The sequence below is a fragment of the Camponotus vicinus genome, unplaced genomic scaffold, assembly GCF_025532165.1.
Source record: "Camponotus vicinus isolate PSW18456_S1 unplaced genomic scaffold, iyCamVici1.0 SCAF_7, whole genome shotgun sequence".
Taxonomy (NCBI): domain Eukaryota; kingdom Metazoa; phylum Arthropoda; class Insecta; order Hymenoptera; family Formicidae; genus Camponotus; species Camponotus vicinus.
The window spans coordinates 15463357-15490214 of NW_028141979.1; the positions used below are offsets into that span (position 1 = coordinate 15463357).

The 26858-nt window shown below is 36.3% G+C and overlaps 3 protein-coding genes across 13 annotated transcripts in view; 1 reads left to right on the forward strand and 2 right to left on the reverse strand.

Annotated features, from left to right (window-relative positions):
- Positions 1–24992, reverse strand: part of LOC145974574 (dynein axonemal heavy chain 6-like) — a 424968-nt gene extending 399976 nt beyond the window's left edge. For 8 of the 11 annotated variants that reach the window (XM_083104479.1, XM_083104480.1, XM_083104482.1 and 5 more), the window contains exons 1-2: positions 24785–24992; positions 14837–14964 (exon numbers count right to left, since the gene is read on the reverse strand). In XM_083104479.1, the coding sequence (XP_082960605.1) occupies positions 14837–14906 (70 nt within the window). In that variant the 5' untranslated portion in view covers positions 14907–14964; positions 24785–24992. Of the gene's footprint in view, positions 1–14836; positions 14965–24784 lie in introns of those variants that run through there. The other 3 variants (XM_083104473.1, XM_083104474.1, XM_083104476.1) reach the window with 3 other exon arrangements.
- On the reverse strand, positions 3517–4667 carry LOC145974838 (uncharacterized). The gene has a single exon (XM_083104876.1). The coding sequence runs from the start codon at positions 4649–4651 to the stop codon at positions 3542–3544; it is 1110 nt and encodes a 369-aa protein (XP_082961002.1). The 5' UTR covers positions 4652–4667; the 3' UTR covers positions 3517–3541.
- On the forward strand, positions 9796–13660 carry LOC145974992 (uncharacterized). Its single transcript, XM_083105120.1, has 3 exons — positions 9796–9919; positions 10001–10379; positions 13487–13660. Exons 1-3 carry the CDS (start codon positions 9816–9818, stop codon positions 13658–13660), a joined length of 657 nt encoding a protein of 218 aa, XP_082961246.1. The 5' UTR covers positions 9796–9815.
- Positions 24993–26858: the final 1866 nt, after the last annotated feature.

Below are 26858 nucleotides of genomic sequence, written 5' to 3' on the forward strand. Positions count from 1 at the left end.
ACAGTTCTTTGACCGGTGAAACTATATCCGAGAGCGATTACGCGCACGCCGAGAACATCTGGACGAGATTCTCCATTCGAACGCTAGGCGAGTATAGCGATTTGTACCTGAAAATCGACGTCTTGTTATTAGCCGATATTTTTGAAAACTTTCGCGATAGTTGCATCAAAAGTTACGGACTCGACCCCGCGTATTATTATACTCTTCCCGGATACACGTGGGATGCCATGTTAAAGCACACAAAGATTACGTTCGAATTGCTTACCGACATCGACATGGTCATGTTTATCGAACGCGGTATACGCGGTGGTCTGAGTCAGTGTTCCAACAGATACGCACGCGCTAATAACAAGTACATGCAACAATCGTACGATCCATCGAAACCATCGTCGTACTTGATGTATTTCGATGTAAATAATTTGTACGGATGGGCAATGTGTCAACCGTTGCCCTATGCCGATTTTCGATGGGTCGACGACGTGTCGAATTTTGACGTAGCATCGATCGCGTTAGATTCGCCTACGGGTTATATCCTCGAAGTCGATCTCGAGTACCCGCAACATCTTCACGATACGCACATTGACCTACCGTTTTGCCCGACACGCGACAAGCCGCCCGGCAAGCGGCAAGACAAACTCCTCGCAACGCTATACGATAAGAAGCGTTACGTGATACACTACCGTAACCTACAGCAATGTACGCGACACGACCTTCGCGTTACAAAAATACATCGCGTATTACAATTTACACAATCTCCGTGGCTTCGCAGTTATATCGAATTAAATACACAGTTTAGAACACTCGCGAAAAATGATTTTGAAAAAAATTTATATAAACTGATGAATAACGCGGTATTTGGTAAGACGATGGAAAATGTGCGTAATCATGTCGATGTAAAATTATTAACAAAGTGGGACGGACGATACGGAGCAGAAGCAATGATAGCGAAACCAAATTTTCATAGTAGAAGCGTCTTTTCGGAAAATTTGGTTGCCATAGAATTACGCAAACTTGAAGTGAAATTTTATAAACTAATCTATGTCGGCATGTGCATACTCGACATTTCTAAAACGTGCTTGTACGAATTTCATCATGAGTACATGTCACCGCTATATCGTGATAAGTGCCGGGTAATGTACACCGACACAGACAGTCTTATATACCACATTGAGTGCGAAGATGTCTATGAAAATATGAAACATGATATCGCTAGTTTCGATCGACGAGCGATTATCCAATTGATAACGCGTACGGTATACCGCTCGTGAATAAAAAAGTACCGGGTTTAATGAAAGATGAAAATAATGGCGCGATAATGACCGAATTCGTCGGGCTTAGAGCAAAAATGTATGCGATGAGAGTGGACGGGAAAAAGGATACGAAGAAGGTTAAAGGTGTCAAAAGTAACGTTGTTGCGAGAACGATAACATTCGACGATTACACGCGGTGTCTGAATGACGAAATAGAAATGACACGACAGCAATCTTGCATAAGATCGAAATTGCACAAAGTGTATACCGTCCGCGAGACGAAAATTGCTCTGAGTCCGTACGATGACAAGCGGTATATCGTACCTGATTCGTCCGATACATTACCATGGGGACATTATAGGATACCCTTATAATATAATATATAATGTAATGTAATATAGTATGTGATATAATGTAAGATATTATACTATAAAGAAATATTATTTTTGTATATGTATCTCACACATATGTATATGTATTTCATATATTGTATTATATACGATTATTGGAAAGGATGTATTAATAAAGATTTTTGTATTTTTATATATTTCATGTATATTTTTTTCTTAAATTTAAAAATAAATACAATTTGTATGAATTAAATCACATTGTCCTTATGTATCCAAGAATTGTGCGAATTGTCAAATCCCAACCATTTCACGTAAACCTCGTTACCCCTCCTACGCAGTATTTTCTCCACGAGATACACGTCCGGATAATTCGATGCAACTCGTACTCGTAGAACGCTCCAGCGATAGATTTTTTGCGATAATCCTCCAGTAGATAGCTTACGGAATTAGTATGTTGTACTTTTGCAATTTTAAACACTTCGGTTGTCCAATTTGGCGTGTAACCTTTCTCGAAAACTGTCTTGTACTTGCTAACGCGTACCGAGTCAACTACTTTGAATTTCGCCGGACCCGCGATATTTACATGGTTGTACACAGTAGCCAAGAGTCTTTCAGCGATCGCGGGAGTAACGTCGACGGGTCGCATACCGATCGTTCGATGCTTGCGCGCGTTGTAATCCGATACGAGTCGCGGCAACGCGCTGATCCACTTGTAAGATCCGTTCAGCGTAAACATCTTCCACATGTCGTTTTTCAGCGTGCGATTGAATCGCTCAACGATCGATGCCTTCAATACCGAATATGTAGAATAGTGATTGATGTCATGTTTCCGCATGAGCCGTTGCACGTCAGCGTTATAAAATTCCTTCCCCATATCAGTCTGTAAGTTTTTCGGACATCTTTTGCTATCTCGAATTATCTCGGCGATAGCGTCAGCTGTCTCGCTTCCACCTTTACTCTTGAGTGGTATGGCCCACGCGTGCTTGCTCAACGCATCTATGACTGTGAGTATGTAGTGGTAACCTCTGTTGAAACGAGAGGACGGACGCATCTCGACAATGTCAGCTTGCCACAGGTCATCGTATCCCCGCACTATGACGTGTCTTCGGGGAAAATTTTTTCTCGCCGGCGCGTGCAATTCGTTCACCAACTGCCGTTTCTCTAAACTATGTTGTTTCTTCGCTTCCTCGGTTATTCCCGATCGCCGATCCATCGTTGTTTCGATTCGTCGATCAAACGATGTGTGCCTCGAGTATCACCGTGCGTTTTATCATTCGTTGCTAGACGTTCTTGGCCCGTTCGATAGCCGTTCATGGCTGTTCGATAGCCATTCGATAGCCGTTCATAGCTGTTCGATAGCCGTTCGATAGCCGTTCGTAGCTGTTCGTAGCTGTTCGATAACCGTTCGATAGCCGATCGATAGCCGTTTATAGCTGTTCGATAGCCGTTCCCAACCCGTTCGATAAAGCTTTGCAGATGTTTAATAATTGTACAATAGCCGCTCCTAAACCGTTCACTACAGCCGCTCATTACAGGTTGATAGCCGTTTCTGAATTAGTGTTAATCGCACGCCGAAGCTCGTTTATCGCAGTCTGCAAAGCTCGCACGTCCCTCTCGAACGCAGTCAGCTTCTCGTCTGATTCTTTCTGCTGATTCTTCAACGTTTTAACACATTGTTCCACGTACAGTTTGTTGACTGCATCGGTATCAGCCTCAGGATGCGCTACACGGCGAATCTTGCGCGACCTCACGTCATAGTACGTAGCGATGCGACACAGAGTGTTTTGACGCAAGTAACTTGTCACCGATTTACCCCAATGATCGCTTGTTCTAATTGCTTCATTTCTCCGTTCGAATAATCCAAATTTGTTGATGGGCATTTTTTTCCTCGATGCGAGTGACGTCGATCGAATGATCAGTTTTGTCGAGACACCGTTTAATTTATAATAAGACCAACTTCGCGAAGTTCATCGATGATCGACAGGATCGACACATCTCGTTGTCGTGAGCGTTGTGGCCAGCTCGGCGCGAAGCGTCGAGCAATCGTAGACGATCCACTAGCTCGTTGGGATCGTACCAGTGCACGTAATCGATCTTATTGTCGGTTAGCGTCATCGCGCGAGGCATGAATACTCCCGTACCGCATTTTTTCTTTTTCGATTGGATCGACATCAACGGTGCAATTATGTGTTTATACTTGTATCCCCTGTTGCTCTTTAATTGACCTTGCGCATCATATTGACGTTTATGCGCACTCGTCGCCATTAATATGCTCTTATATTTTTGCATATCGTCCTCAGTGTATATGTCATCATCGGGAATTCTCTTGAAGATCAACTCGTATAATCCAGGTGTACCAATGTACCTCACTTTGTCTATGATTATAGAGTCATCTGCGCCGATGTCGAATCGTTTGTTACCGAGCCACATTTCATTCTCGTCGAAATAGACACCGTACACGTGATCGATCTGGTTTTTTTTATCGCCACTAAGGAGAGCGCCCATATACTTTTGTGCCAGTGGCCCGAAGTGCTCTCGTAACATTTTTTGACCTTCCAACGTTTGTAACATGTTTCGAACAGATGATGATTCGAGCGGGTTGCCCGTGGTTTCGAAAACATTTTCGATTGCGAGTGATTCGGGTATTGTGGATTGTACGATTCTCGTTGTCGCGGACGGTGTGGAGGTTATCAGCGGTTCATCCGATGTATGCGGTGTCGATAAACGATTCGCCTTCAATCGTTGTCTCTTTTTCGATGTCGTATCCTCCTCCTCCTCCTCTTTCTCTTCCTCCTTGTACCGCTTGATGGGTAACGTTTTAATTATAGCGTCAGCATTACTCTCCGGCTCGTTTTTCACCGCGATTAAGCTAGAGTTGTCGACGATTTTTTGTAGTGGCTCGATAATAGGCCTAAAATGGGTCTTGACCGCGATATCGTCGTCGATCTTACCGGTCTTCAAAGCGCGATGTTTCTTGCGGATCGATTCGCTCGTTTTCTCAATCTCCCTCGCAATCTTTTCACGCTCGCGAATATTATCGTTTTCAGCCATGTCGACAGAGTGTGTCGGCAGCGACTAATCGTTTTGCGGTATCGCGAACACGTTAAATCCTTTTCTGTATCGCCCGTTCGTAAATGAGCTGTCCTTATCTATCACTAGGAATCCATACTTTTGTTGCCAACAAGTACAACATAATTCACTGAAATCCCCGTACGACATGTCGGTATTCACGTGATCGTTGTACACGTGTTTCAAGTTGGTACCGTCCTGTTTAAACAAGATCAGCAGGTTCGCGTTGTCGCGCATAAGATGTTTTGGTATTCTCGCGTACGTCTGACAGAGATAGAAGCAGTCGACGTTCGAGTGACGACCCATTGAGAAGTACTCTCTTATCGTATTTTGCTTGTCGCACGCCACGTCATCGAAGACGAAAATCGAGTTTGGACGTGCCTCGCTCGGTGGAATGACGTCACTGTTATTGGAGAACGTAAAATAACCGATTTCGTCAATCGGCGTCAACAAATTCTCCACATATCGATATTTCGGCTGTTGCAGCGACTTCGAGTACACGTACACGTTCTCGAAACATACACCATGCGGACTTTCCAGTAGACTTATCAGAACGTTGGTTTTACCACAATTCGAGGGGCCGCAAACGATCGCGCGTATAGTAGTCGGTAGCATCGTACCATGCCTGCGCATCTCCGCGTTGTCCTCCATTGATCGTAATCTGTCGTCGCAATTTGTCACGCATATCGTCAAAGGTTGTCGTACGAATCTCATTTTTTCAACACTGCTGATTGGATCGAACGCCTGCCTATTTATAGGTGCGCGAAATCACGAGTCGCTCAGTAGAGAAAAAATGTTCATCCTGCTAACAAATCCTTCCGATATTCGCGATTTGAGCGTCGAACAGCTACAATTTGTGTCGAAAGCAGTTCTATTGAGAACGTGCGGTGATTACGTCCACTACGTGTGGGACAAACTTCCGGAACACATAAAAGCGGATCCGGAGGTTCAGACGTATCGTCGCTATTACGAACACTACAATCAGCCGTGTCAGGAAACGCACATCGACGGTCCGGCGCCGTTGATAAAGAATTGCGGCGAATGTCAACGAAAATAGGTAGAGGCCTATTAAATCACGCGATAAACGCACTTCCGATCGAATTCCATATTCCCGGCTATCAGTTTTGCGGATCAGGCACGCGGTTGCAAAAGCGATTAGTCAGAGGCGATCGAGGTGTCAACCCATTGGACGCGGCGTGTCGCGAACACGATATAGCATACTCTCGGAGCAACGATCTCACCGAGAGACGCGGCGGATAGGATACTCGCTGAGAAAGCGCGGAATCGCATCGTTGCGAAAGATTCGACTCTCGGTGAGAGAGCCGCCGCCACAACTGTCTGGGCAGCGATGAAAGCCAAGACGAAGCTCGGTATGGGTCTGAAGACGAAGACGAAGAAAAAAACGGTGAAGAAACGGATACTTCCGGTAGCGAAATGCGGCGGTGTATTGCCGATTCTACCAATGTTGGGTGCGCTCGGATCCCTGATCGGTGGAGCGGCTGGTGTAGCGAAAGTGGTGAACGACGGAAAAGCCGCGCAACGTCAGTTGCAAGAGATGCTACGTCACAATCGCGCCATGGAAGGTCACGAATTATATCTCGCTCCTTACAAATACGGACGAGGAGCCTCAACAAGGAGAAAAAAAAAACGTCAAAGAGACGCTAAAAATGCCGCAGGGCGCAACTACCAACGTACAATTGCTACAACTGGCAAAACGTATGCACATTCCATATTTTAGAGGTGTTTTCATGCGCGACTCTTTACCGATCGGTGGTATATATCGAAACGAGAGCGGCATCGTAAATTTGGATAGCGTCGAAGGACCAGGTACTCATTGGGTAGCGTATGCAAAGAGGGGGAATCGCGCTATATATTTCGACAGTTTCGGCAATCTTCGACCGCCGAATGAATTGGTGCGATATCTCGGACGAAACGTAACGAAGATACAGTACAATTACACACCTGTTCAAACTTACGATCAGAGCATCTGCGGACAATTGTGCTTGCAGTTTCTTCGAACGGTCGATGCATGTGAATTTAAAGACAGATATTGCGCTATTTAACTCAGTATTCGTTAAACAGTTTCGTCGACATGTCTATGACATTCACGTTGACTGGGAAGAGTAGCGTTCTCACGGCAAACTTCTTTCCCACCGTAGATTTGAGCGACGGCGAATACGAGCTCGGTCTAACGGATTTTGAGACTTATCACACGATACCGAATGTGAATTCCTCGAATAATAAATTTTACTTTGGCAAAGACGACAAAGAAATTACGATTCCCGAGGGATCGTATGAGTTGCAAAATATACATGAATTTTTGAAACATGCAATTTCACGGAAACATCGCGATGAGAAACACATTGACGGCGATGACTATAAAGATGATGATGAATATCCGATAGTGCTCCGCGCTAATTACAATACAGTGAGGAGCGAGATCAAATGTGCCTACAGAATAAACTTTACCAAACCCGTCAACATTGGATCGCTGCTAGGATTCTCGAATCGTATTCTCGAGCCGCGAAAATGGTACGAATCAAACATGCCGATTAACATTCTCAACGTGAATATTATCCGTATAGAGTGTAACGTGACCGCGGGTGCGTACAACAACGGCATACTCGTTCATACGATACATGAATTTTCACCGAGGGTACCACCGGGATATAAGATATCGGAAACGCCTGCACAGATCATTTACCTGTCGATCATCGCGCGGAGCATTACGGATTTAACGTTACGCGTTGTCGACCAGAACGGACGATTGCTCGATTTTCGAGGAGAAGAGATCACCGTAAGATTGCATGTACGTATGCGACGTATGAGATGCTCGTATTGAACGGATCGAAAGACGTGAGAGATAACGCAATCTTTACGAGACCAGCAACACCACCACCAACAACAACAACAACAACAACAACGTCGACGTTTGCTAATATCAAATCATCCAAGAAAAAGAAACTCAGCGCATCGAACGTTGCGTTTTTACAATCTTTGGGATTTGCGGTGCGAAACAGCTGAACGATGACCGACATTCTCAACATCGGTGATGAACCGATCTTTGACAATCGTATCGTCAAGATCGAGACTCACACGTATAACCCGTTCGCCAATACAACGTTTGGACACAGTGACGAGAAAAGAATACCCATACAACAACAGGATCTGTATACGCTGCCGTACGGGAGTTTCCTATACATCGAGGGACAACTAACGGGGAAAAAAACAGCAACAGTTGAAGGAGAAAGTGATGTGATACTGGGACATAATTGCGTCGCATTCATGTTCGATGAGATTCGATACGAACTCGATGGCGTTGAGATTGATCGCAATAGAAACGTAGGAATAACTACTACGCTCAAAAACTATGTAACGGTATCATCCGATAGAATTGTGATTATGAAAAACGCCGGCTGGGAGCCGCCGACCTATTCGCATGGACATTTCAATTTTTGCGTACCGCTCCACATGTTATTGGGATTTTGCGAGGATTATAAACGAGTGGTGATTAACGCTCGTCACGAATTGATCTTAATACGATCGCGCAACGATAATAATTGTCTGGTTGGAAGTTCAACGCTGGAGCCTGTGATGACCATATTCAAGATACAATGGCGAATGCCTCACGTGCTGTTGAGCGAGATCGAAAAACTGTCGATGCTGCGTGCTCTGGAAAGCGGACGATATCTCAGCATGGGTTTTCGCTCGTGGGATCTGTACGAGTATCCGCTATTGCAGCTTACAACGAAGCATTCGTGGGCCATTAAGACCGCGACTCAGCTGGAGAAACCACGCTACGTTGTCTTCGCCCTGCAAACAGGCCGGAAGAATGCCTTGTCTAAGAATGTATCTCAATTCGACGACTGCAAATTGATCCATGTGAAACTCTATCTGAACTCGGAATGTTATCCGTACGACGATATGAACCTGGATTTCGATAAAAGCAGATGGTCCATTCTGTACGACACGTACGCGCGCTTCTGCAAGAACTATTACGGATACGAGTATCTCGAGCCGAGTCTCTCCGTCTATACGTTTCAACAACTCGGTCCGTTCGTGATTATCGATTGTTCTCGACAAAACGAATCGGTCAAGAGCGCAACGGTGGATGTGAGATTGGAATTCGAATGTAAGGAGAACGTGCCGGCGAATACCACTGCGTACTGTCTCATCATACACGATCGTGTGATCCAGTACAATCCGTTGACCAACGTTGTACGCAAAATCACCTAAGCGATAACATCGACACAAGAGAGGGGAGGAGGAGGAGGAGGATATAAATCAAAGTGCTGCGAGATGATTTTAGAGTTTGCCATTCCTCTCGACTGATGTATCGAAGAGAGAAAGAGAGAGAGAGATCTCGTCATGTCTATACCAACGTTTGTGGATCTGCAAGGATTTATTGTCGGGAGAAATTTTATCGTGAAGGAAGCTGCGGTTCTGAGGAAGGGATATGTTCTCTCGCATTATTTTTTCGCAAGTCCTGTACCGTGGAGCGTGCTAACAAAATCTGAGCGATGTCAAGTCTCATGGGTGATTAGAAATCATCACGGATTACAATGGGAAGACGGGAACGTTCCGTATGGCTTGGCTCAGCGTGTAATTACAACAGCTATCGTTGGTACGATACACGAAGAAGAAGAAGAAGAATCGTCTGTCGTGTACGTTAAAGGACTTGAAAAGCGAAAATGGTTGACCGATATACTAGGCGATGTGGGAAACGGCTATATTATTGAAACTTTGGATGCTGACTATGAAGATATTGATTCTCTAAATAAATTAGATATTACCAATAGTATGCGATGTGGAAAACATGTTAAGAATTGTGCATTACAAAATGTATTTAAAATATTTAACTGGTGGTCGCAACGCCAGAAAGAATTGCAAGAAAATAAAATATGTAAACATTAATATGTTTTATCTCTTATTTCCCCTCCCTAAACCTTTCCATGCGTTTCTAAGAATTTTTTGTCTGAGCGTTATCTCCCCTTCTCTTAAAACTCAAAACGTTAGAAGCATTGATCCCCCCCCCATCACATTATACTTTTGGAAGATGAGCGTCACGTATACTCGGTTATTTCTTATATGATCAGTGTCGCATTAACACCGCTCTCGTGGTTCACTTTCCATAACTCCCAGAGAAATGTACTACGTCGAAAGAAGTGGCAGCGGCAGCGGCGTCGGAAGAAGCGTGAATAACGTATCAAATCATGATAAAACTCCATCGTTTGAGAACAAACGTGACGAGTAAGTTTTTCGTTTAACTTCTTTCTATTTTTATATTTTTACAAATTGTATTACTATTATTTAATTTTAATTTTTCTGTAGCATTTCGTTGGAACGTCGTGCGGTTCGTATACTAGGTAGACGATACGCATTGACAGCTACGGGATTCAAATTCCTCGAAATTGGTATCAACGTGGGTCCACCGAGTTACGTGGAGATTGCCATAGGAGATCATCGAGGAAAGGAACTAATATTATCTCTCGAAACGTGGAAGGGACTCTACGAGCAACGTCGTAATATTCAAAATTTCCTTCGGAACGACTCTAAAGATGACTTCAATTTCATAAGCGTTGGACCGCTAACAGTGAGAGTTCGTACGATTAACGACGTCAAACTCATAAGTCTCGAATCTTCAAACATATGCTTGATGATGGTCGAATCGACGTTACATCGTATGTTCGATCTCGATCACTGCATAGATGTAACTTTTGATCGATTGGATAAAATTATCTAAACAGTTGATGTCAAGTTTACGCAATTCTCCAATATCGCGTCCACTGTAATAAATCCGAAAGAAATACGCGCGAGTGCTGCTTTCAACAAGCATCAACTCGTCGATTGCGAACTGGCAGCTTTAGTTTTTAGTCCATAGTACGTAAGAAAAATATATAAAACATAAATAAAGAGTTTTAAGTCAAAATCATGACGTAATTTCTTCGCACGCATTTCCATCCACCCAATCCTTCAAAGAATATTTCTATTTATATTGTTTGTTAACTGGTAATATTGTATACTTGCGATAATACAGAGATGACAGAGAGAGATAAAAGGGATAAAGAGAGAAAGAGAGAGGGATATTCAGAGATTGTTGGAGGCACAAAAGAAAAATTCTTTTGTAACTGAACCTAGGGTTGAAAATGTGTTGTTATCTCGCTATGATTCACAGATTGCTCGAAAACGTCGGACCCCGAAATATTTCAAAAATGTGTTGTTATCTACGTACTTCCATCCGCCCAATTCTTCAAAGAATACTTCTATTTATATTGTGTATGTTAAAAAAATATAATGAAGAGGACTCTGCTGCACTAGACTATCATTTCTTTCGTTGCTCTTCTGTGTTTCGGTGGTCTGCTGCACTAGAGTATCATTTCTTTCGTTGCTCTTCTGTGTTTCGGTAGTCTGCTGCACTAGAGTATCATTTCTTTCGTTGCTCTTCTGTGTTTCGGTGGTTTTGTGCAATGGCTGAAGAAAACATAATTATCATCGACGACGATACGGATGATGATTACGATTGGATGGATCCAGTTGTGGCGGAGAGGATGGAGAGAGAGAGAGAGGAGAGAGAGAGGAGAGAGATGGAAGATGATAATCTCTATGAATCAGAGGAAATAGAAATAGAACCCATAGCAGACAGTGATTATGAGAGTGATAGTAGTGATGAACTAATACACACTAAACATCGAAATTTAGACTTGACTGAAATAATGGCATTGGATCACACGAAGATATAGATGTTGTATATCTTACTACTATGTGAAAGATGAGTCCAAATATTGTACCGAGTGCTTCTATAGATTATCATTCCTGTTCTTAGAAGCTGGTTTTGTTCGGGAACGTAGATGCACATATTATGAACATTTGGAAAATATGTCTTGCAAAGAATGTAACAAATCTTTGAATCAAATATTGGCCTGCGACATGTGCCCTATTTGCACAAATTAAAATAGATGATGGATAACATTGTAAATATCTTAATTTATTATATATCAAAAGTATTTTAAAATAAATTATTAAAATAATTTAAACTAATGAAATGCGTATGTTTTCTTCTGTTTTCAGAAACGGCTTCCCCAACATAGCCCGACGGTCTATTTTATATATTATTATTATTATTTTTTATATTGTATACTTTTTATTAAACACACACATTTAAATAAATTATATATATTTTTTTAATTGTAACAAAATCATGACGTAATTTCTTCGCACGCATTTCCATCCACCCAATCCTTCAAAGAATACTTCTATTTATATTGTTTGTTAACTGGTAATATTGTATAATATCTCAAAAATGTGTTGTTATCTCGCTATGATTCACAGATTGCTCGAAAACGTCGGACCCCGAAATATCTCAAAATATAAGTTTATGACTAATATTGTATACTTGCGATAATACAGAGAGAAAGAGAGATAAAAGGGATAAAGAGATAGATAGAGGGATAGAGGGATAGAGAGGGAGAGAGAGAGAGGGATAGAAATATAAAGGGATAAAGAGAGAGAGCGAGAGAGGGAGGAATAGAGAGAGACCCAAAATCTTCTTCATAGGAATACCGCCATTTTTGTTTATACGTGCGTCCCCCGCCCCGCAGTCCCCGCGCCTCCGAAATTCCCTCCGTCCCGCGTGACGTCATCCCTGATAGGACCTGAGTTAGAACCCGCGTGACGTCATCCTCCTCCATCCTGCGTGACGTCATTCCCCCGCACCGCTGAGATCCCCTCGCCCCTCACCTCCCCTGAGATCCCTGCGTTAGAACCGGCTTAGTGCTAACTACTTGCACGGAAGAGTCTATCCTTTAAAAGCATATTTGACTTGGTAATTTTATATAAACTATAAAATATCTCGTAAATTATTCAATTTTTGATTATCTGCCTTTATAACTTTTTACGTGGAATACTGTGAGGAATCAATTTATATAAAAAATGGAATGGTTCCATTTAAAAAAATGAAAAGCATCGATATCTCCATCTAAAATTATTATTACTGTGCGGGATTATGCGAGAAAGTTCCCGTGGCTGGAACTATCCCGATAAGGATACAGTGGATTGGACGGAAAACGAATAAGACGCGTGATCAATCACAAAGTCATTTATTTTTTGGTAATAGTGTCAAACACAATAGTCAATGTTCACAAAGAATTCACAACTTTGTACACAGTTTCTCGGCAAGTTGATGCCTCACAATGCCGATTAGACAAATTGTATAAATGTTGCCGCGGGAAGGAGTCTCAGTTGATCGCCAGGCGTGTACAATTAAACGAACAAGAACGCTAACGACACGAACGAGTGATAGCGCTTACGACAAGAGCAGCTCGACGACACGAGCGAGTATGCTAACGATAGATGCGATAGCACTACAATAAGAACGCGTTAATGACGAATTAACGGCGAGAGCTTGTTCGGCGAATGCGGAAGAATACAATGTATAACGGGTGCGAGTGAGAGCGCACTATAAGAGCGAGTGAGAACGCGCGAGAACAAGAGCGAATGAGAGAGCACGTGAGAACGAGGGATCACACGATTAGTAACAATTCGTATATTTAGCCGAACTGATTAGTCTTGCACTAAACTTCTGAGCAATGTCCGATCACTATTCACTTGCGGGGTTGGCAAGGATTCACCATTTAAAAGATTCGTGTAACAATGTAGTGTAAAGTCTCGTGCAATGATTGCGATGCGTCATATGTCGGCCAAACTAGCAGACAGTTAAAAAAACGAATTTCTGAACACCGAAATCACATCCGACGAAATACGTCACAACCTTCGGTTATAACTAATCACAAACTAGAATTCAGTCATGATTTTAATTAGGAAGAATCTGAGATTTTGGACAGGGAGCCCTCGTTGGGCAAAAGGCTTTTAGACAAGCCTTTCTCTGAAATGCTGTTTATCAAGCGCCAAAAAAATAGCTTGAACTTGCAGAGTGATACAGAGGGCTTGCATCATACATTTGCGACGATAATCGATAATTTATCGAAAATATGAGGCGTTCGTTCACACGTCGGTATGTTTGTTATCGTTGAGTCAACTGCGCATGTCCTTGGTTGAGTCATGTTTACGTCATGACAACCGAGGACATATTTATACAGTTCGTCGTCGAATTTCGAATCGACATGAGGCGCACAGCGGCATACTATATTATTAATTGTAAAAAGCGCGGAATCTGGTGAGCCATGCTTCTAACTATTAATTTAAGCAAAAAAGCTCATCCACGTGTAATATATTTCGGTATTTATTTTATTATTTTTACTCGATTTGTTAGATCTGCTGTGACGTCGCATAGCATAACTATAGTATATTTAATTGACTGTTGGAAGCACAGCGCTTACTAGACCTCCGCGGGATGCAATTTAGCGTCACCTACGCGTCGAGAACAAATTCGTTTAATGTAACGCGTCACTATCTATAATATATATTGTTAACATCGCACTGAAGAAGGATCAAAAAATGATCCGAAGCGTTCGCTTTTTGTTATTATAATGTGTTTTTTTAATAAACTAATATTGAAAAAAGAAAGAAGTATTGTTGCTTCTCTGCGCTCCAACTACCGCGCGTTGGCTCTTATGCCATTTTCTTTTTAATTTTTTCTGTTTCACTTTACCTTACTCTTTTTTTATCTAGTCAATAACTTATTATTGTTGAATAAATTACGAGCGATTTCTAATTAAATAATTTTTTGTAAAATTATACAGGGTGTCCCTGAATGGTCTGTACAAACTTTGTGAATAAGTTCCAGGGACCTAAACTAGCAGAAAATGTCTCATAAACATGGGGTCGGAAACGCTTAGCCTCCGTTCGCCAGACAATGCGGCGACGTGCGCAGGCTTCCTTGGAATCTAACGGAGGTCATTTCGAGCATTTGCTATAGCAAGTGTACTGTCCTGTTATGTCCGTGGCAAAACCGAGGAAATAAATAAACACAGTTTTGTAACATCTATGCGATTTGACGTGATAATTTCTCCAGCTATTACAGGAAAACTTCGAACCGTCGTAACTCCAGAAGCAAGCGTTTCCTACCCCATGTTTATGGGACATTTTCTGCTTGTTTAGGTCCCTGGAACTTATTCACAAAGTTTGTACAGACCATTCAGGAACACTCTGTATAATTAATGAATGCAGTCCTCAAAGAATTAATAATTTTGAATTATTATTATATATTACCTCTGATTGGCTTACGTAGTACAAGATTATTCTTTCTAGACAAAGTTTTTATTTCTGAAACTTCAGTCATAATTGGTAAGAAAAGTTTATCTGTGTTTGATTATATCTTGCTGATAATATAAGCTGCACTGAAAAATTTTTAGAAATGTATGAAAATAAAGATAAGACGTAGAAAGAAATTACTTATAATTCTACATTTTTTTATGAAAATGTCATCACCATAATTATTTGAATTAACTGATTAAAAGTATCTGTCTAAAAAGGATATAAATGTAAAATAAAAAGCGTGCCAAGTATACCTCTTTTTAACAAGTATAACTTTTTTAATAGCTGTTTATAATAATAGAATAAAGAATGATAATTATATGTTCTAAACCATCCTTGGTTAATAAAAAACTGATGTGCAAAAGATGACACCGAACTATATTATTGTTATCGAGAAAAGCAGTAAGAACCGATTCGGTGAAACGAGCTCGATGAAATGTATACTCCCTTCGTCTTTTGCCAACCGTAGGTTGGGGCAGCAGTCGGGAGTAAAAATTAATCGTTATCAAAAATAATATTTTCAAAAATTTTATCCTTAAAAATTCTTTATGTTATAAAAATTACCTTTTCTGAATTTAATTTAGAACTATACTTTTAATTTGATTACATTAAAAACTGCAATGTAAATATATTAAAAGATATCTTAATTTTAGTATGTTATTAAATATGTTATTACCGGCACTAATTGTAAGATTTTTTAATTGAAATTTTTTTTTTAGTATTAATTTTTAATTTTTATATAAATTTTTTGTATTAATCTAATTAATTAATTTTTTAATTTTGTGTTTTGTATTATGCATCCTTAATAAAATTTTTTAATTAAATTCTTTTAATTTTTTGTATATGTATATTGTTATGCCCGGGGCGAAGACTTCGATATATATCGAAGACGCGCACTAAGGGAATCGGCCGTCGCGGACCGCGTCAAATGAATAAACACTTTTAAAAATAACAAGGGAACTTTAATAAGCAACACAACAACACAGAATACAGTCAATAACGGGATAATAACACAACGGATCGGCTCGTATGTAAAACGCGTCCGGAAAGCTTGACAGCTATTTTCCGACTCAGCTGTTCTTCACCTATAAACAATCCTTGACAACCAGATGTTCATCGTTTGCGATGCCGATTTGACGATCACGAACATCAGGGACATAACAATATTATAGAGATGCAACGAATATTAGACAACTATTCGGTATTCTGTCTATTCGGCAACATTTTTACTATTCGGCCGAACACCGAATGTTTAGTCTATTATTCGGCCAAATACCGAATAGTTTTAAATGTAAAACTGGAAGGAAATAATAGCTTTTTTGTAGCTGTTGCTATTTCATTGTCAGCCGCAGATGCATAGTTTTAATAATCCTCAAGTATCTAATTAATTAATTTAATTTATATATCTAATGAAATAAAATTAAACACATCTATTGTTATATAAAATGTATTTATTTAATACACACTTATAGTTTTAAAATTAATCATATTTAAAATTAAGGAGCGGCAAGTTGTGATGCAAAAAAATCAGTTTTTCTGCATTGGAAGGAAGTAGTCTGTTCTTTTTTTCTTCATATATATTACCTGCTTCTGAGAAAAGTCGTTCTGAATAAACACTGCTCCCAGGAGCAGAGAGATAAATCGCAGTAAGGTTTGCTAAATAATGTGGGAATAGATTTCTATTTGCTGCCCACCATGTGTAGGGATTGTCACATCGTGATATACGTCCAATTTTCAAATACGCATCGAGTTCTGTTGAAATTAAACTTATAATATCAGTATTATCAAAACTTTTTTGTTCTGCCGCCACTTCATCGTAACATTTCCAGAAACTTGAATGAGTGTCAGGATTTCCTTCAGGTCTTCTTTTCTTGATAGGGGAAGAATGCGTGCTTTCATCACTGCTTCCATCGAAACCTGTTTTTAAACCTTCTAGTAGAAGATACTGACGTGCTTTTTCCATTTGAAGATGATCGAAAAAGAAATTCATTTTAAATCTTGGGTCCAGTATGGTTGCCAGCAAAAAAATCTTGTCATCTTTTTAAATAGGCGAAGCGGTTGTTTAATCCTTGTTGCATAGAAAGTCTTACATTGTGTAATTTTAGTGTAAACTTAACAGTTTCTTCTTTGTTACAATAACGCATGAGTGTAGCAATGTGCGGTATGACTTCAGAAATGCATGAATATCCAGAACTTGTTATTTTTGTTATCTCTTCAAATGGTTGCAGTAATTTTAAAAGCTGGTCTAAAAGTTTCCATTGTTCAGCAGATAAATTTGATACCTCCTGATAATTCTCCTTGAATTTTGTGTAGCTGTTCTTGTGCTATACCAGAATGATTAAAATGAGTTACGATTCTTCGTCCGACAGAAATCATTTCGGTGACCTCCGGTTGAATTTTTAAAGAATCGGTGATAATTAATTGGATCGTATGTATGAAACAGCATACAGATCTAAATCCGGTGTCCTTCACGCCTTTTATCATATTGCGTCCATTGTCATGTACAACAACATGTATTTTTGATAGATCGATTTCCCAAAAGTTGGATATTTCTAGAAGAGCTGATGAGATGTTCTGGCCAGTGTGCTGACCCTCGAAGTGTTTTATGTTTAAAATTGCATATTTTAATTCAAACTGGCAAGTTAGCCAATGCGCCGTGAAGCTCAGAAAACTGGCACTGTTATGCATGCAAGTCCACATATCAGTCGTAACAGAAATGGCATTAGTTTCAGCTAACATTTTTTTATTTTGGCCACCGTCTTATTGTAAATATCTGGTATTATTTTATCTGTAAAATAGAGTCGACTTGGTATTTTGTACTGTGGTAAAGTCTTCTTCATAAGCCTCGTGAAATCAAGTCTTTCAACTATAGAAATCGATTCATTATCAACAGCTAACATTTCACCAATTAAATAGTGATATTTCTTAGCCCTTATGTCGTTTATATCCCACTGTTTAAGTGTTTCTTTGTATTCAAGAAGATTCATTTGCTTTAGGTCTTTTTTTCGTGTTTGACACAAGGAAGATATATCTTGATTAGAAGATGAGGCAACTGTCTGTTCCTTGGGAAGTGAACCAATCTTCAGCGGACGAAACTCATCTTCGTGTTTATTTTTTATGTGGTTTATCATTCCTGACGTAGTAGCTTGCCTTCCTTCCCCTCCACGTGAAATCTTCGTAAGGCATAATTTACATTCTACTATTTTTGGATTTTCGCATTCGATAAAATATGTCCATATAGGCGATTTCTTCTTATTTATAGGAGCCATCATGTATATTTCACAAAAATAAATGAAAATAATAAAAATACTAAATAATGAAAATAATAAAAACTACTTAATAAGAACCAACTAAACTAATTATAAGAACTAACACCTTTTACGTCGCGCGGTCTAAGCTAAACTAACAATAAGCGAATGAACTTGTCACAACATGCGTATGTACACGGAGATGCGCGGTCTAGAGTACCGCGCGCTCACTCCATTATTTTGCCTAATATTCGCCGAATATTCGGTTATTCGGCACATGATCTTGTATAATATTCGGTATTCGGTATTCGGTATTCGGTCAAATATACTATTCGTTGCATCTCTAGTATATTATTATTGGAATGTATACATTATTTACATTTTTTCAATTATTTTTTATAATATATCATATTGCAATTTTCTTATTAGATATATTTTTTTTTACAATTGGAAAAAGAAATAAATTTTAGAGCATAAATTTTCATTTAGTCTGAACAACTTTTTAATATTATTATTTTTACGAAAACAACTATTTTTTTAAACTATTTTATATGTGAAATCGTTTTTAAAATATTCTAATAAGTTTTTATTTTCAATTAGCGCAATTTTTTAATATCATTATTTTTGTAGTTGATATATCTTACACAATATTAATTAAATTTTATACAAATTGAGATAATTGTTTTGTAGATTATACAAAATAATACTATTTTGTAAATACATGTAACAGTTTTTCATTGGTGTGTATACTTGGCGACTATTTGTATCTTTTTAACAAATAATTTTTTGAAGTTATTTATATATTATTAATTATACATTATTATTTGCTTAATATTTGAATTGAATGAATTAATTCGCTTAATGAAATTTTCATTGTGATATAAAGTAATATGTACATAATATACATAGAGCACTATCAGCATTATGAACAAAAGGAAATGAATGAAAAGCAAGTATTTTAATACTTTAAAAGAGTAAATTAGATTACAGTATTTTAATATTTTAAAAGTTGAAATTATATATAAAATATTATATACAGGGTGTCCCATTTTAACTTGGACAGCAAAATATCTCAAAAACTAAGCCCAGCAAACAAAAATGTTTCAGACAAAAGTTGTATGGTTTTGAGGAGGCCATAAGATGGTACCATTGGTTTGACCTTGAAGAGTCATTTGAAGGTCACGTGAAGGTCACTTCAATTTTTTTATATGGAACACCCTATATATTTTTGCACAGTCTTGTATCTTATCTCGAAAGCTTTCCAAAACACTATAATTAAGTACCTTTTCGTTAAGTACTTTTTGAGTTATGAGGCTAGAAATAATTTCTTAATTTTACATGAACCGTAAAATATCTTGTAAAATATTCATTTTTCGATTATCTTACCTTGATACTTTTATGTACAAAATAATGAGAGGAATCAATTGGTGTAAAGAAAACACATAGTTGTTTTTAAGAAAAAATATGGAATTGTTAATTGCAAATTACATATTTTTTCTTCGAAACAACTATGTGTTTTCTTTACACCAATTGATTCCTCTCATTATTTTGTACGTAAAAGTATTAAGGTAAGATAATCGAAAAATGAATATTTTACAAGATATTTTACGGTTTATGTAAAATTAAGAAATTATTTCAAGCCTCATAACTCAAAAAGTACTTAACGAAAACGTACTTAATTATAGTGTTTTGGAAAGCTCTCGAGATAAGCTACAAGAATATGCAATGACAAATAGTAGGTTCCATTTAAGAAATTGAAGGTGACCTTCATGTGACCTTCAAATAACTCTTCAAGGTCAAACGAATGGTACCATCTTATGTCCCCCTCGAAACCATACAACTTTTGCCTGAAACATTTTTGTTTGCTGGGCTTAGTTTTTGAGATATTTTACTGTCCAAGTTAAAATGGGACACCCTGTATATATTTATTTTATATGACATATATTTTAGTTTTTGTTTATTAATATGTTTTCACGTATTAATATGTGTAATATCAAAGATCTAATTTTATTTTTAAAACATATTTTGTGTAATTGAAAAATGACACATTTTAAAAGATGTTTTCTGATATGATTTGATGTAAAATATAAAATATTTTCGTCATATATTTATCGATAATTTTAATATTTTTATAAACAAGGAGCAAAATAATCAAGTTCTATAAAAAGATTATTTACTAAATATAAGTTAAATTTATAAAATATAATTATTCTTGAAAAATTACAAGAACAAAAAGGTTTCTATTATAATTAAATTTTACATTAAAATGATAAGAAAAAGTTTTACTAATTTTCTTATATTATTTATTATTTAATAATTTATTGCCATAATTATATTTACGTAAGAAACATGTTATATACATATAAAATAAAATAATACATATAAAATAAAATAATATAAAATAATAAATTAATGTATTTAACTTTTTCTTTCTATATTTTTCTATAACTTTGTCTTTATATTTCTGAAATTTAATGAAATTTATTTGTTTCATTTGTCAAATATAAAAAGAGCCAAAAATATGTATTGATAGAAATATTCAATTTCAAAAAATCATTTTCTGTAAGTTCATCTTAGTTTACAAAATAAGATTGGCATAGCATAAACAGAATTTTTTAAAAAGAAGATAAATTTTTTTCATATAAAATTTTGGTTAAAAAATCAATATCAATATCAATATATATATATATATATATACAGGGTGCGCAAAAAATACCGGACGGGTAAAATATCTTAAAAACGAGACATTTTAAGACAAAATATATCATACAAAAGTTGTTGGGTTTCAACAAATGCATCAAATAGCAAAACTTATTTGACCTTGAGCGTACCCATGGAGAAAATTTAGGGTCAACTTTAAAATTTTAAATGAAAACCTCCAATTTTTATTCTTATTTTTGGATAAAAATTTATTTATTCATTATTATTGAATAAAAATTAAAAATTTCTATTTAAAATTTTAAAATTGACGTTAGGAGCTCCTCCATGGCACACTCAAGGTCAAATAAGTTTTGCTATTTGATGCATTTGTTGAAGCCCAACAACTTTTGTATGAAACATTTTTTCTAAAATGTCTCGTTTTCAAGATATTTTACCGGTCCGGTATTTTTTGCGCACACTGTATATATACAGGGTGTCGCCCATTTTCAACATTCGGGTCAAAATATCTTAATTTTACGAGATTTTAGAAAATAATGTTTCAGACAAAAGTTGTATGGTTTCGGGAGGCATAAGATAGCAGCAATTATTTGACCTTGGACAGTCATTTGAAGGTCACATGAAGGTCATCTTCAAATTCTTAAATAAAAATCCCTATTTTTCATTACATATTCTTGTAGCTTATCTCGAGAGCTTTTCAAAACACTATATATAATAAAGTATTTTGCCATTGTAGTATTGAGTACTTTTCAAGTTATAAGGCTTGAAATAATTTCTTAATTTTACATAAACCATAAAATAGTAAAATATAATCTAGTAAAATATTCATTTTTCGATTATCTTACCTTAACACTTTTATGTACAAAATAATGAGAGGAATCAATTGGTGTAAAAAAACATAGTTGTTTTTAAGAAAAAATATGTAATTGTGGTAAATATTTACCTTTACACAGCCAGCCCCAAATGATTTGACCTTGACAAATATTGTCAAGGTCATTGCCCTGAGTAACATCCAACAGGTTTTAGGCGTCGCTTGTTGTTTATTAAAAAGTTATAAACAAAAGAAGTTTTATCAATTTTATAGAATTTTTGGACACCATGTATAATAATAGATCTTTCAGGTAAATATGGAGAAAAGGTTCATACTTTTATGGTAAACAATTTAAATTTATATAGAATTTAATACAATTTAATGCAATTAAAAAATATCACAAATGTATGTGTACACACACACACACACGCGGGGAGTGCAAAGGGGCTTTCGACCCTCTCCCGCAACCACCCCGCCGGTAGGCAAGGTGGACCTCGCTTTACAACTTACAGCATATATCCATTGTAATTGAACTCTTCGCAATGCGTCCCCTACCGGCGGGGTGGTTACGGGAGAGGGGACCGAAGGCCCCCCTTGCACACCCCGCGCGTGTGTGTGTGTGTGTAAATTGTATTAAATGTATTTAAAATAATTATTAATTATTATTAAAACCTTTATTAAAATCTTTTGAAAGTTATTCAGAAAGATGACCTCGGGAAATGTAAACAGAAAAATATAAACATATTTAGAATGTAACGAAAAGATGATACAAGTAAGTATAAGATTTCAAAATCGCATATCTCAGGAACGAAGAGAGACCGCCACAAAATTCAAACGGTGTATGACTCAGAATAATGAGCTTTACAACATATGTCAAGGTCAAGGTCATTAGTGAGGTTGTACCTTTTCTCCATATATACCTGAAAGGTTTATTATTGTACATGGTGTCCAAAAATTCAATAAAACTTCTTTTGTTTATAACTTTTTAATAAACAACGAGCGACGCCTAAAACCTTTTGAATGTTACTCAGGGCAGTAACCTTAACAATAGATGTCAAGGTCAAGTCATTTGGGGCTGGCTGTGTAATGGTAAATATTTACCGTAATTTTTAATTGTATATTACATACTTTTTCTTAGAAACAATTATGTGTTTTCTTTACACTAATTGATTTCTCTCATTATTTTGTACATAAAAGTATTAAGATAAAACAATCAAAGTGTTTTGGAAAGTTCTCGAGATAAGCTATAAAAATAAGCAATAAACAGAAGGTTTAAAAAATTAAAGATGACTTCAAAAAAAATTATGCAAGGTCAAACCAATGGCATCATTATGTCTCCCTTCGAATCAAACAACTTTTGTCTAAAACATTTTTCTATATTTAAAGCTGTTTCCGAGATCCAGGAGTGGGGTCGGACTTTAGAGATACCCTGTACACACACACACACACACACACACACACACACACACACACACACACACACACACACACACACACACACACACACATTGTAAATTAATGTAATAATTGTAATTAATTGTAAATCAAAATAAAACATTAGCTCAAAATAATGACAATTATGGTATATATTAGAGATGATAAAATTGGCAAGAAAGAACCAAAGCACGATAATTGCAGTGCAGGAAAGAAGGACCTTCTCTCTTTTTTCTTTATTTACTGATATATTTCAAAATATTTATTTTCTTTAAAAACACCAAATACAAACGTTTTGTTCTATGTTTTGATCCATTTTTAATGATTTTAATATTAATGTTAAAGAATATCAGATAATAATACATAAAATTAATATATTAATATATTAATCATTTCACAATCGACATGGACAAAGCCAAACAGAAAAATTACAATGCTGCATTCCACAATAATATATGTAGATTTTCTCAAACAATTCTACTCATTATACTAATGCTAATTCATAAAGTGCTTTAATATGATAAATCCCGATTTATTGTTTTTATGTTGGAGTTAAAGGCAGGAATGCAGACAGCCATTGAACAGAAGTCAAATTCAAGAGATAGAAAAATTCAAGAAAATGACTCATCAGATCTATATTTAGTCTGCATAAAATTAACTGATGACAGTACAGAACGCCGTTGTGTACATGTGCATCCTATGGTGACTTGAAATGTAATTTATTTTATGTCTCAAGTCGCCATAGGTTTACCGCTCTTATTTGGCATTTCATTTTACTATTGCATAATTGTAATTAATTTTTATAATTATAATTTTTAATTGTAAATTTAAAAAATTGTAGACTACAATATTTACGAAACATTATTTAAGAAAATTGATTAAAAAGTGGAAAAAAAATTAAAAACAATATAATTTTAAGAGCTAAATTTAGTTAAATATATATTATACGTACCATACTATAAAAGTATTATATGTTTACGAAGAAGTCTTTTTATTACAACAATTGTATATGTGTATGTGAGACGTACTATAAGATCCTTTTTTATGTAAATATGCTATTGTGTGTATATATGTAATTGTTAACATAATCGAAAAAAATTAATATTTGATTTTCTTTTTAAAATTTTAAAAAATTTTATATCATAAGTTGTCGAATAATGGCTCTCAAAATTAAAATTAATACTAAGATTATAATAATATATCTCACATATATTTCACATGCAAATATAAAGAGAAACAATAAATTATTGTAAAGAAATATAATAAAATTTCAAAATTGTTTCAAAATTTAAATTTTATATTTTATTGATATTAAAATCCCTACAACAGATCTTACATAAAAAAGAGAAATTATTCTTATGTGAATTGTAATATTTTTAGTATTATAAATTTAAATATTATTCCTTTCATTTTCATTATATTTGATCTTAATCGTTTATTATATTTTAATTGAAATAATATAAATTGAATCGTTAAGAGAAAAATATTAGTTTACCTTATTTTATATTATAAACAAAGATATATAGAGAGAAATATGTATTTATATAGAAATTAAATAAAATTTTATTTTATATATTTTTTATGTATTCTTAAAACGAATAACTTTCCGTTGTATATTGTTCATTAATTTATTTTAAATAATATAAATAATATAATATAAACAATATTAAATAATTTAAATACACAGAATAAAAAAATATATAATAAACAATCTTAATATAAGTTTTTACGCATATAAATAATTCCTATTACCTTTTGTAAATTTCTTATTGCATGAAATACAATCGGGATACAAGATTTCTAAAGAAGAAATCAGAGTCGGATTTTCTTTTGAAATTACTCTTCAAATTTACATTGTAATTGAATCTATTCTTATCTTTCTTAATTATCTCCAGTTTTCTCTAGCAAAGAAAGACATACAAAGTAAAAAAATTATGCTATGAAAGCTTAGTTGATCACTGCCATATTGGCTATTGAAAGCTTATCGATTTAACAAATGACTAATACTGCGTCTACTAACACCATGGTGGAAGAAAAACAAGGTGTGCTCTTGCACATCCTTTTGTAATAACCAATGAGTGCGTTGGGCTAAGCAGGAGACATATTGATTAATTGGTCAATAGAATTAAGAAGTATATGAAGTATATCTATATATATCCAATATGGCGATCCCTTGGCCCAATCTGCAGAACACGCTGAATTTCAACCCCTCTAACGGGCACAACTTGTTTTCTTTCCACCATGTACTACACTAGGGCTGAGGTCCGAAATGTGCTTATATAGTGTCCCTAGAAGATATATATACAGGGTGTCCCAGACCACCTGTACACCCCTTTTAAAATGAAAATAAATCGCGAATAATTTTTAAGTAAATCGGGTACGCTCTATCAAATGGTGATATTTTCAATTTTTGATTCCGACCGGAAATACGCCATCCGAATCGGAAGTTAAATTTTTTTAGGGGAACATGGTACTTTATTGGTATACAGGGTGTAACTGAAAAAGCAAATAGCGTTATTCCTGATTAAAAATCGAGTCGAAAAGTTCTGAACCATTTTTTTTTATAATGCTTAATAAAGCGGTAATTATTGAGTAAAGTTGCGCCAATAAGCACCGACCTTTAAACGGGCGCACGTCAGTGAGCTGCACGCATGGCAGTGTGCGTGAGCGCTCCGCCGTTTCGGCGCTATGTTATGCCGCTATCGTGCAATATTCTTATGGGTTGTAATAATGTGAAAAACTTTAATTTGCATTAAAAATCATATTTCTTCCGTCAAAAGCGTTTCCTTAAAAAAAATTTAGACAAGGAGGCTAAAGGTCGGTGCTTATTGGTGCAACTTTACTCAATAATTATCGCTATATTAAGCATTATAGAAAAAAATGGTTCAGGACTTTTCGAATAGATTTTTAATCAGGAATAACGCTATTTGCTCCATGGGCGCTTTTTCAGTTACATCTTGCATATACAGGGTGAGCCATTTTAATTAACGCACGCAATTATTTCGGAAACAAAGCATTTTAGCGAAAAATGTTTCAGACAAAAGTTTTATGGTTTCGAGGGGGCCATAAGATAGTATCATTGGTTTGACACTGAAGAGTCATTTGAAGGTCACGTGAAGGTCACTTCAATTTTTTTAAATGGAACACCCTATATATTTTTGCACACTCTTGTAGCTTATCTCGAGAGCTTTCCAAAACACTATAATTAAGTACCTTTTCCTTAAGTACTTTTTGAGTTATGAGGCTTGAAATAATTTCTTAATTTTACATAAACCGTAAAATATCTTGTAAAATATTCATTTTTCGATTATCTTACCTTAATACTTTTACGTACAAAATAATGAGAGGAATCAATTGGTCTAAAGAAAACACATAGTTGTTTTAAAGAAAAAATATGTAATTTGCAATTAACAATTCCATATTTTTTCTTAAAAACAACTATGTGTTTTCTTTACACCAATTGATTCCTCTCATTATTTTGTACGTAAAAGTATTAAGGTAAGATAATCGAAAAATGAATATTTTACAAGATATTTTACGGTTTATGTAAAATTAAGAAATTATTTCAAGCCTCACAACTCAAAAAGTACTTAACGAAAAGGTACTTAATTATAGTGTTTTGGAAAGCTCTCGAGATAAGCTACAAGAGTGTGTAAAAATATATAGGGTGTTCCATTTAAAAAAATTGAAGTGACCTTCACGTGACCTTCAAATGACTCTTCAGTGTCAAACCAATGATACCATCTTATGGCCCCCTCGAAACCATAAAACTTTTGTCTGAAACATTTTTCTCTAAAATGCTTTGTTTCCGAAATAATTGCGTGCG

Coding starts and splice junctions, on each gene's coding strand:
- LOC145974992 (XM_083105120.1), top strand. CDS start 9,816: ATGTACTACGTCGAAAGAAGTGGCAGCGGCAGCGGCGTCGGAAGAAGC. Junction 9,920..10,000: donor TTTGAGAACAAACGTGACGA/GTAAGTTTTTCG, acceptor ATTTTTCTGTAG/CATTTCGTTGGAACGTCGTG. Junction 10,380..13,486: donor ATCTCGATCACTGCATAGAT/GTAACTTTTGAT, acceptor GATTTTAATTAG/GAAGAATCTGAGATTTTGGA.
- LOC145974838 (XM_083104876.1), bottom strand. CDS start 4,651: ATGGCTGAAAACGATAATATTCGCGAGCGTGAAAAGATTGCGAGGGAG.